General features: G+C 36.0%; 1 protein-coding gene across 2 annotated transcripts in view; it reads right to left on the bottom strand.

Moving 5' to 3' along the window:
- The window catches only part of LOC107733942 (furin-1-like), a 115,295-nt gene that overhangs the window by 51,443 nt on the left and 52,203 nt on the right, over window positions 1-11,649 (bottom strand). For both annotated transcript variants that reach the window (XM_016545797.1, XM_016545796.1), the window contains exon 4: window positions 3,181-3,276. In XM_016545797.1, the coding sequence (XP_016401283.1) occupies window positions 3,181-3,276 (96 nt within the window). The remainder of the gene's footprint in view (window positions 1-3,180; window positions 3,277-11,649) is intronic.

The raw sequence follows: 11,649 nt of genomic DNA, 5'->3' as shown, positions 1-11,649 counted from the left end.
ATCTTTTGTTATGTTCACGTATTAAACTGAGACGATGCGCATCAAAGTTTTAGTGGAAAAAAAAGTTTCAAACAGTCCTCATCTCTGCAGCGCTGACGCACACCTGCTAAACACAGCTCAGTTGTGCAGCGCGAGAGAGAACAAAATGACGGAGACGTGCGAAGTGAAAGTGCAGAAAAGCAGTGTCTATTTCGTGCACAACTTCAACAAACTACAACAGGTAAAGCTGTCAGCTGTGTGGATATTGGCAATATCGTTAACAATTCTCATTTATAATCATTAATAATATGGCTTCTTCTTATCAAGATCTTAGTCTATGTTGTGTTCTGTTAATGCGTGAACTTCATATTATTTGAAGCGCATTGCCGAACCCATTTAATCTTTCTCTTACTATAGTACATAATGAACATGGATTGACATCAAAAGGTAGGCTATTTTATAAGAGAGCCTACAGTACAACTTACTGAAATGTCTCATGTAAAAGCTCATTCAGTGTTTCAAACTGCGGAAAACGTGTAAAGCTTGTAAACATTGTAACGTAATACCTCAGAATAACCATTCGGTGTCCATAAGCTCATCAGTAAGCTAGAAAAATAACCATAAAGAGGAGCATTTTGCTATATTTATGTGCTATTGCATATCAATATTTTTACTAAACCTGTTGTCTACATGATTCAACTCATATAAAATTGCATTTTACTAATTAAGAAAAACAGACTGAAAGTATGAAAGACTCTTAAAAATAAAGGGGATTTAAAAGGTTCTTCACAGCGATGCCACAGAAGAACCATTTTTGGTTCCACAAAGAACCATTCAGTCAAAGGTTCTTAAAAGAACCACCTCTTTCTCAACTTTTTATAATCTGAAGAACCTTCCTTATTTCTTTGCGTGAACATTTGGGCGGCGTTATGCAAATCTTCCCACATACACTCTTAAAAATAAAGGTGCTTAAAAGGTTCTTCACAGAACCATTTTTGGTTCCACAAAGAACCATTCAGTCAAAGGTTCTTAAAATAACCACCTCTTTCTCAACTTTTTATAATCTGAAGAACCTTCTTTCGCCACAAAGAACCTTTTGTGAAACGTAAAGGTTCTTCAGATGTTAAAGGTTCTTTATGAAACCAATTAGACAAAAAAGGTTCTTATATGGCATCATGAAGCACCTTTATTTTTAAGAGTGTATGACAACATTTACAGGATGCATTGAGGAGGAGCCCAAACTACACTCAGTGGCCAAGTAATGCTTATGGTCCATGATTGGTACAGATTCTGTTTAATGAACAATTCTTTGTGACAGGGCTGGAAATTTTACTGCTGATTACAGAACTGGCATTACTATCAAAATGCGCATGACAATCGCATTCGATTAATTGTGCAGCCCTACTTTGTGACTCTATATTTCAAGTTGGAAAAGACATTTAGTTCCCACTTTAAGTGAACCTTAGTTCCCAGGTCATCTACAAGATGGATTAAAATGCTGATAAAGTCAAGAAAAGATGAGACATAAACACATGACAGTATGATTGAAATGTTGAAATGTAAAAAAAAAATTATAATAATAAAATAAATAAAACGCGTTTATTCTGTGGAACCTAAAAAAGATAATTTGGCGCCTAAGTTTTTTTCTTATAGGAGCCCAATGGCTCCTTACTCTAATTTTTTGTCTGGAGGCCTGCGTTGAGAAGGATTGGAGCTCAGTCATGACATTGACATTTCCCAAACTATGAGAAAAAGCATCTATTGTCTCCTTGGTTCATTAGCTGGAACAAAACGTCCAGGTCTGGTGAATCACCGCTGAATGCAAAATGACTGAGCAATGACTTAACACAAGATTCACATTACTCTGCAAGATTGCCATAAATGAGAGGTATGAGGGATGGGGGGATTCTTAATAACTAGTTCAATCAATAAATATAAATACATTTATATTTCATTTTATAAATATATTAAATATATAAATAAATTCATTCTTTGCTGGCCTTGAAAACAGACCTGTAAATTATAAGTAATAATGAAGTCTTTAAAAAGTGCACGTTAATTCAATGGTCTTAATAATAGTAAACGTATCAATATAACAGGAGACTGTGAGGAAGGAATGACAAATAATTGTAAAATATTGTCTGTAGCCTGACAGTCGATATTAGAGTATCAGAGCTGATATATAGGCCTAAGCGTTCTACATCCATCATCTTGAATCATAGTTTTCCAACCTTGTCAGACAGAAACTTGTCTACTTTATCTACAATTACACGCAGCCTAAGAATCCATTAAACTGAATATTAGCTCAATATGTTAAAAAAAAGCCTCTGTAAACACCTAAATTGGAGAAAAAAAGATTGGGATAATCAAATGAAATTTATATCCAATTAAAAGTGGTTGAATAACAATAGAAAGATAAATACCATATCTTTCAAACAGATTATATTTAAGACTCAAAAATACTTTGAAGATATTTAAGAGAGAGATTTTTGTGCACATACGCTCATCCAGAGATTTCTAGTTATTGGAAAACGTGGCTAATATTTAAGCAAGACAGAATTGGGACAGAATTATTGTCTTTTCAAGTAACAAACAGGTTATCATGCACGTCTTTAGTCAGCTGACTCAGCTGCTTTCCCAGCATTGCTTGCTTCATATTTTATTGGTATTTTGGTAGTGTTGACACCACATGCTGCTCATTTCTCATGCAAATGTGTATTTACTAAACTGCAGAGTTTAAACTAAATATACATAAACAGTACATTCAAAATCTAATATTGCAGTGAATTGAATTTGCATATAAAATTGTGCATATAAACAGTCATTAGTAAATTATTTTAAACGAATATGACCACTTTAAAATAGTGACACAGAAAGACTATCATCTCAGGAGAGGGTATGTATAAAGACTGATGGAGAATGAAGGCCAGAAAGTCAGGAATGTTTCCGAAGAGCCAAATCACAACCGGCTGATTAAACTTTAAGCTCCACCGGATGATCATAATAGCAACAAGTACACGGTTACACAATGTCCCATTTAATAGGGGTAAAAGGAACAGAGTCCTATGGATCCAAACAGAACATTACAACAGCCCACCCAGACTATCCGATCTGAGCGGGAGGTATCGTGCTTGCAAATGAACAAAGAGTTTGCGAACACATACATGTGCGCACAAACAAACAGATGAGCTATTTACTCACCAAGTACCACTGCTGTGCAAACTTCGGATCAGCCGGCTCATAGTAAATATCCCTCTTCTTTCTTTGTTTCACCACCTGCTGTTCCGCCCACATTACCTTGAGAAACAAACAAACAAACAGTCGTTTGACATATGAGAAGTACTTGTGTCCAAGGTTTGCTTTCCATCAGATCCAGAATGAGTCATTTTTTAATGAAAATCAATGGATCATTAGCAGCAATAATAACAGCACCAAATCTGTGTGATGCAATTAAACATGGGTTAAAATATGTGAAACTTCATTCAAAAAGCATTTATCTTCTGTAACGTGACATATTTGTGTGAAACAATATTCAGTTTCACTAATTATATGAAAACTGAATTATAAGAATGTAGGGCAGGATTTGACTTTATTGCTTAATATAATTTTTCCCAGACCATGAAGCCTTGGTAATGTCAGCAGAATGTAAGAAAGTTAATACATTTTGACGAAAGAATAACAAGTAATGATGACATTTGCACAATAGATTATAGTAAATATGGTCGATTTTGATTTCATGCGCTGACTGACGAAAGCTGCTGACGGACACACACTGTCTTGTTTTCTGTCTCCTCACAATCCTCCTCCACTCAACTCAAAGACAGAGAGGTCTGTTGAAAGACGGGAAGCTGTTTCTCTAGGGCAGCGACTGCTGCAGCGGGGCAGAAAATGCAGACGGTGGCAGATTACGTGATTGACAGCTCAGCGCTGCTCATGCCAGAGCTCACTGCTCACTGTCTAGAATGACTTTTAGTGGATGAAATGGACAGACATGTGACAGGAAAGTGAAGTGAGTGGTCAGAAGAAGAATGACGGGCCAGTTGGGATGTTCACAGCCGTGAAGAACAACCAAGAATTTGACCCACCACTCAACGTCCCTCAAGGTCATGCTGCCATGACGAAATTTACCAGCAAATCATCATATACTTGACAGCAATGCACTATATCTGCTTTATTTGGATAAATTAGTTAATAATCAACCTATTCTTTTGTGTACTGACAGATGTTCAAAGTTTAGGTCATGTTGTCAGAGGTTTTTTGTTTGACTTGATTGACTAAATCAAATATTTCCCACAACACTTTAGTTAAGCATTACCGTAAATTTTGCTTATACTTGGGTTTGGGTATTTATTCACTCTCCTAACCCCAAGTTTAAAACTTTGGCATTTAAACCACACCATTTGTGCTAGGTATGAAATGAAATTTTATGTTGTTTCAACTTTTCAAAGATCAAATAAAAAAGTTCATAAAATAAAATAAAATTCAGCTTCAGATATTAACTTATTTCAAGTTTTGAAGTAGAATTTTTTTTTTTTAAAGATTCTTTGTGGTAAGATCTTTTTGAACATGCAAGACAAGGCTCAAAACCCACTGATGTTATCACTGGAACTCAAGAAAACGCATGAAAAACTAAAAAGAAAAAAGGTGCCGGATAGGAAGTCACATTAAGATCTGAGGCTATCTGCTTGGCAACTTATTGGGGATAGACATGTTGTCTAAACATTACATCACTTTTCCCACTGCTAATTAATTAGCAAGAGTAAAACGTTAATTAAAACAAGTAGTACACATACGCACTTCTAACTTTTAAAGATTGACCTGATCTGAAATTAAGCTCAATTAGAGCCAGTACTCTGTTGGCAAAGCAATGCATACTGAATAACCTCATGACTGATGTTGCTTCATCTATGACAGCTCTGATGTTTTGACTTGAGCCAAATGTGTTTTAAAGAAAATATTAACGCTGCCAAAGGACTAAGAAATAGGAAATGGATTTCTGAAGCTATGAAGACGGACTGAGTGATACAGAACAGAGAGTTTTGATAAAATCTCGACTATAAATGGAGTCTGGATGGAACTGATCTGGAATATCTTAACTTCTACTCTGGAAATGCAGATAATAAAGTCAGTTGCTTAAATCATATTTGCAGAAAACATTTAGCCATCGAGATTAATTACTTGGTATATATAATTTATGAGAATTACATGACATACAGAATAATGTGAAATTTGCACGCATGTTGTTTATTAGAAAAATCAATGCAAAAGAATGCATGAAGACTGCATAGTATAAAAGTAATTTGCATTCCAAATTTGCCAATAGTCACTATTGTTCGTGATAAAACACGGCTCAAAGGTTGCTCTTTCTGAAGCTGAGGCGAGCGAAAAAATTCAACAACAGGAAGCGGCGCAGGGCAGTCAGGGGAAATGCCACGGAGACCCGCTGAGAGTGCAGGCAACAGGACCGACACGCTTTACAAGGGCAACATCTTCACACAACTGCAGGCTTCATTTCACTAGGAGTGATTTCCTTCACAGTAATAGCCATTTGTATCATCAAAATGACCAGAAGTCAATCATTTTAAATGAGAGTCAACCTTCTGCAGCCATCTGAGCGATAGTGACCATTGATGATCCTGCAAAGTTAAACAGAGGTCAATCTTTTCATCTAAATGAGCAGAAATATGAAGCGACCACAACTGCAAAGGAATCCCACGAGGGCCATCAATATAGGGCTGAGAAACTAAATTTGAATTTTTCACTGAAATATTTTAATTATGTCCAAATAAAAAAAAAAAAAAAGGACATTTCAGTTAGATTAAAACACAATTGAACACCAGATTTTGAAATGAGAAGTCCACAAGATGGCGCAAAAAAAATGACTGAGTTATATTGGTTACCTCAAAGAACAAATATGGCTGTTAAAGTGCATTTATTTCTAAACTAAAATGACAAATTATAAAATCAAATCCTTAGGCCAGGTCCAGTGTTAATATTCACACCGTTATTTAGTCCTAGTTTGTCTTTTGACGAAAACATCCTTTAAATTTAGTCAATATTTTTCTGTATTTATTCACTTTAATCAAATTTATTTTGACCCAAATAGCATGGAATGTTATAGTTATATTACACTGAATATTTTAGTTGATGGGCATTACAAAATAAACCAAATATCCACACATTTTATATATTAATTCAAACATAAATCAACAAAAACGTGAAAACTGCTCTTGTTTTGAAACCCTGATCTCATGAAATACTAATGTTACAAAAGTGCACACTACTGTAATAATGATTTATTTGATGCTTTAGTGATTAACGGTAAAATTTCAGTGTGATGTTACAAAAAAGATCACATTCACAATGTGACTTTCCATGAGCACAGTTAGTTTCATGATGAAGAAAAGTTGTAATATTATGTTTATGTTGTGTATTTGTCTAATTAACTTCTTAAGGGTACAGGATGAGTTTGGAGGAATGAATTAAACTGCTAGTAAAGCCCTTCAGTTTACCGGTGTTCAGCAAGTGGTGCAATTACAATATTGACTATTATTGGATTATTTGAAATACTAGAACTGTCCTTTAAAATTTGTAATCAACAGTATGGTTTTAATAAAAATGGTTGCTAGTGCTTGCTACACATCTTACAAATTTGAATGCACAGTTTTTGCATTATTATTTGCATTTTCATCTTAAATACGCAGATGGATTTTTAATTGGACAGTTCTACAGCTCACAATTCAATATTTCCTGATTTTCAGTTTGCCTAATCATAACAGTTCGACAATCATTGGAGAATCAAAGGGTGTTGGTTCACTTGGCGAGTGGGTATTAACAGCCACAATGACAAAATCATCTATAGTTTTATGAAAAGCAACTGACAAATGAGAAATACAAAAACGCGAAGCAAGGTCGCAGTAACAAGAGTATAGTACAGGCTAGAAGAAAAAAAAAATGACAGAAATATTTTTCAATATATAAATATGCAAAGGCTAAGTAATAGTGACAAACTACAGTTTTTTTTCCCCCCAAATATACAGCATGTGACTTTGAAATGATACCTGACAGATGGTAAAGGTGTACAACAATAAAAAATGGCAACTATGACTTCAAGTCAATACTTAGAAGTAAAAAAACAAAAAAAAACAAAAAAAAGCCTCCAGCATATCTGACGCAATTCCCAAAAGACTGATGGTCTTTCATAACGCATCCAATGCATGAAATGTAAGAGGACAACTAGCACCATTGTAACTCAAGGACTAATCATTTTGCACTCACGAACAAAAGCAACTTTCTGGAAAAGAATATGAGATGAACAAATGAGTCAAACCGGGCTCTGTGCGATGACTCTCCGCCATTGTGTTGGCACCCACCTAGGTTCATTATTCACAACCTCATCACTACTGAACACCGGACAATGGAGTGTTTTTCCCATCTCGAGGGAAGTCGCTCTGCTCCCGTAGGCCATTCGCACTGGTGGAGCGTGGCGCTGCAGCCATGTTACAAGATGGACTTTTTAACCCCCTCTAGAAAGTGAGTAATGGGCCATACAGGTCCAGTCGATGATTTCCATTAAGGGGGTTTCTAGCAGTCCTCTGGCATTAAAATTGCAGGGTTTGTGTTTCACGCCACTCAGAACTCACCATCTGGACCGGGAAAGTCGGTGAGCAACAAATACTTAGGCTGTAGTGAATGAATGCAGATGTCAGGTCGACATGGTGAGAAACGCAAATTTAAACGCTCGTATTTCAAACCTGTGACAAGAGAAACCGGAAGAGTTTTATTTGGTGTTCTTAAGAGCAACGTACACAGGGGAGGAAACTGAGGAGTTTTGATATATACATTTCACGAGAACAGCGTGTGAGGATGAGAACTCAAAGATACACAATAACGTTCAGAGGAGACGAGTCAAACATCGGAACATAAGCCAGCAAAGTTTCTAGAAACAATCTCTGGACAAATGCCCTCAATCCTTTAGAAGATCAGATGGAAAAAAAATAGATAGGAGAGAGTGCTGCAGAGTGTCGTGTGAAATAATAACAAAGATGAACAACTTGAAAATTGAGTGCGCCGGTCCTGGTGCTTCATTACGTTCCCAACAGCGATGGGGTCTTTAGTTGGAGTCCCTGAAGAAACGAGGTCTTTGAAGAACCAGAGAAACTTAAAGGGGCATGAAACCCCGTTTCAGCACCGGTTAGTTCTTACCACAATTTTGAAAAATTCTACAAAAGTGGGGGTGGTGCACTGCAGAGTGGAAGGGGAAGAGTGGAGACGGGCAACACAGCTTCGGTTTGTTTCAGTTTCATTTCAACCCCATTGAGTTAAAAACACTAATAAACGCGCTGTTGCACCTCTAATAACTATTAAGGCTTATTTAGGGGCGTTTATATAAGCCTTTTGATTGGTTGCATCCGGGAAGACGAAAATAGTGCAAAAAAGCTCAAAATTAACCAGTTTTCTCCAACAATTAAAATGAACGGAAGCATTATCTTCTATGATGTGCAACACAAACACCTCTGCTAAAATCTCAGAAAAAGTTGCACTAACGAATGTCCAAAGTCATGCGGTAGGTATCCTTTTAGCTGAAGTTGAAAAAAATAGGTATATTGCAAAAAACAGTCATATAACCCCCAAAAAAAGTGTCATAAATCAGCACAAGGCAAATAACTTGCTTGCTTTAACAAACTTCACTTGCTTCAAGGCACGTTCCATGAATAATGTTCAAATTAGGAGCTCACACTCTTACAAGATCACTGAAGGATGTGTTTAACCTTCATAAAAAAAATTGTTCATAACCTTCATAAAATGTTGATTATCAACCTGATTAAAGTCAAACTAAATATTAAATGAATGTTTCGTTTTCTATTTATTTTATATGAGGTAGGGCTGGGCGATAAATAGATAACGATAATTATTGCGCGATATAAATTTCCTCGATAAACGATAACAAGAGGTCGATACATTTTCGATATAATGTGTATGAGGCAAAGGCGGAACGAAAGAGCCCAAATCATTTGAAGCGCGTCCCTCGGACCGTTTATCCACTCGGATCAAAGTTTAAACGGCGGCGCGAGCTTCACTAAAGCAGATGCGTTACTCGCTGATCAGTCTCGATCAAATGGTGCTGTGAGATCCAGTGTGAAGCGCTTGTATTCAGCGAAGAACACAAATAAGTCTGTTTTAGGGCTGTGCGATATGGACAAAAAAAAACTATCGCGATTTCTTTGATCAATTTTGCGATTTCGATTTTAATCACGATTTTGACACACACAGACATGCTTTACAGCCATGAATGCATTCAGTGTGAATTTGAAACATATTTCCAAAAGAAAACCAATTAAAGCTTTATCAAAAAGCTGTAACATGTCTCTAGAACAGACATAAGGCAAAATAATCACTAAGTAAAGGTGTAACAAAATGTCTCTAGAATAGACATATGGCAGAAAAAAAAAATCCAGTTTCCAGGGATTTTTTTTTGCCATGCATTGGTCATAGAGCTCTTTGTGGCGTTGCCTCTGAGGTTGAACTAGATTTGTTGCACCAAGTTCACAAGTACTCCATCTGCAGTGCGTATACAGTATGTGTATGCGGTGCAGAAGCAGCACGGACTCATTTTGCTTTCGCACAGGACGCGTTTGCAGTCCGCTCCTGATCCGCGGCTGTTTACCACAAACACAACATTTATCCATTATTTTGATTTCAAATCCAAACGTTGTTTCTGAAAATGCTTTTTCAGCATTGTGATTCTCTTTTATCACAGTACAGTAATACAATCTTTCATAGACATTCACGTTTAAACTCAATAAATATAACTGTTTAACTACCACCACGAGTGCCATCTATTATTGCCTTGTTTATCTAAAAGTGCACTTTTCCTTGTTTTAAATCTAGCCAAAAAGCCATGTGTTGACTGTGAAACAGTAGACATTAATTATATGCATTTATGGTGTAATTACTAAATTTCCATGCCAATCCATGTTAATTTTTACCGCGAATAATGCGCTGTCAGCGCTGAGTCTGACAAACCGGAGAAACACGGTGCGCAACGATACAGTTAGAAGACTTTTTAATCTACAAATTGCCATCATTTACCATAGATTTACTGTAGTAGCACTATAACTGCACCATGGTATTGTGTCAGAAATGTGGGTATTTGTGTCAAATTTATATTATTAATTTAGACATGTTTTTAAATGTATTGAAAAAGGAGAAATTGAAAATATATTTACAGTATTTTTTTTTGTGATTACGTTATAGCGTTATATATAGAGCTACTGTTTTTACCTAATAGGGATGTAACGATTACCGGTTTGACGATAAATCGTGATAAAATACCCCACGGTTAGTATTACCGTTTCATATTTTAATTATCACTATAACCGTATTCGATTACTGCGATTTGAACAACTGAGGATAAATAAATACTGTACTGCACAGGGCTCCAGTGTGCGACCAAATGGGCGCATTTTGCGATAATTTTTTCTGCCAGTGCAACTAAATTTTGTGTGCGGTCGCATTGGCGCGACCACCGCATTGTTTAACTCATAAGCGCTGCATTTCTTTTGCATGTGAGAAACATCAAACGGCAAACGAAACTGAAAGCATAACGAAACCGCGCGACTCGTTTGAGCTGCGCAGCGCTTAGAGTGTAGAGCCTGGTTTATACTCGCCGCGTCAGGAGCGCGAAGCTGCGTGCAGCAAAAATAATGCGAATATTGAGGAAACGATGGATGGGTTTCATTCTAAAGTAAAGTAAAAGACCGCTTCTTAAACCAAAGGTGAACATGTTGGTATTCTTGTGGGACAAAAACATGCAAGCACTGTCACCGACAGCAAGTTTAGTTTTACTTTTCTTTTTGTTTTCATTTTGAAAAGCTCGTTATCTTTGCTCTTTACTTCACGTTATGCTATGGATGCTCTCTTTTTTATTTATTTGATTCCTCAGTGTTTGCTAAACGTTCTGTAATTTATTAGTCGGTATATAATACAGCATGTGGTTTATGCCATGCCTCGTCTTATTCGTTTTTGTTAATAAACGTTTTGTAAGCTAGTTTGTCATTGTATCTTACTGTGTATTGTTGTTATGCTTTTTAATTAAGAATAACAATGAATACATCTTTTGTTTTAGTCTTAAAAAGTGAAAGGTGTGTTGATCAAAAAACGGACCGAATTTGCATGCCCTGCTGTAAATTTTGACCGGTTGATGAAAAACAAGCTTATGTGGATTCTACACATTTAAACAATAAGGTATCTAGTATTATTTATGGAGCAGATAAATACATATAATCATTTATTAATCAATTATCATTTTGACTTTTCTTTATTTAAAAGCTGAAATGTGAGGTTTACCATTTATGAAACTTTTTCAAAGCTTTATTTGAACATTTACATTAGATATTTGAACATGCTATTAGATAAACTGTTGTCAGTCATGTTGTCATTTAAAATCCGGACATCATTGGCAATGTTATTGTTTTAGTTATGCAAACAAAAACTCATTTTATTTGTTGTTTGTTGATTTTAAATGTAAAACTTGGTGAAATGATTTGTGTGTCAGTACTTTTTGAACATTTCCAGCACATTTTAACAATACCGTGATAATACTGATAACCCTGATCATTTTGGTCACTATAATCGTGATAAGAAATGTTCATACCGTTACATCCCTAG

Source organism: Sinocyclocheilus rhinocerous, unplaced genomic scaffold, assembly GCF_001515625.1.
Source record: "Sinocyclocheilus rhinocerous isolate Xijiao unplaced genomic scaffold, SAMN03320098_v1.1 scaffold760, whole genome shotgun sequence".
Classification (NCBI taxonomy): Eukaryota; Metazoa; Chordata; class Actinopteri; order Cypriniformes; family Cyprinidae; genus Sinocyclocheilus; species Sinocyclocheilus rhinocerous.
This window is presented reverse-complemented; position numbering and strand designations above follow the sequence as displayed.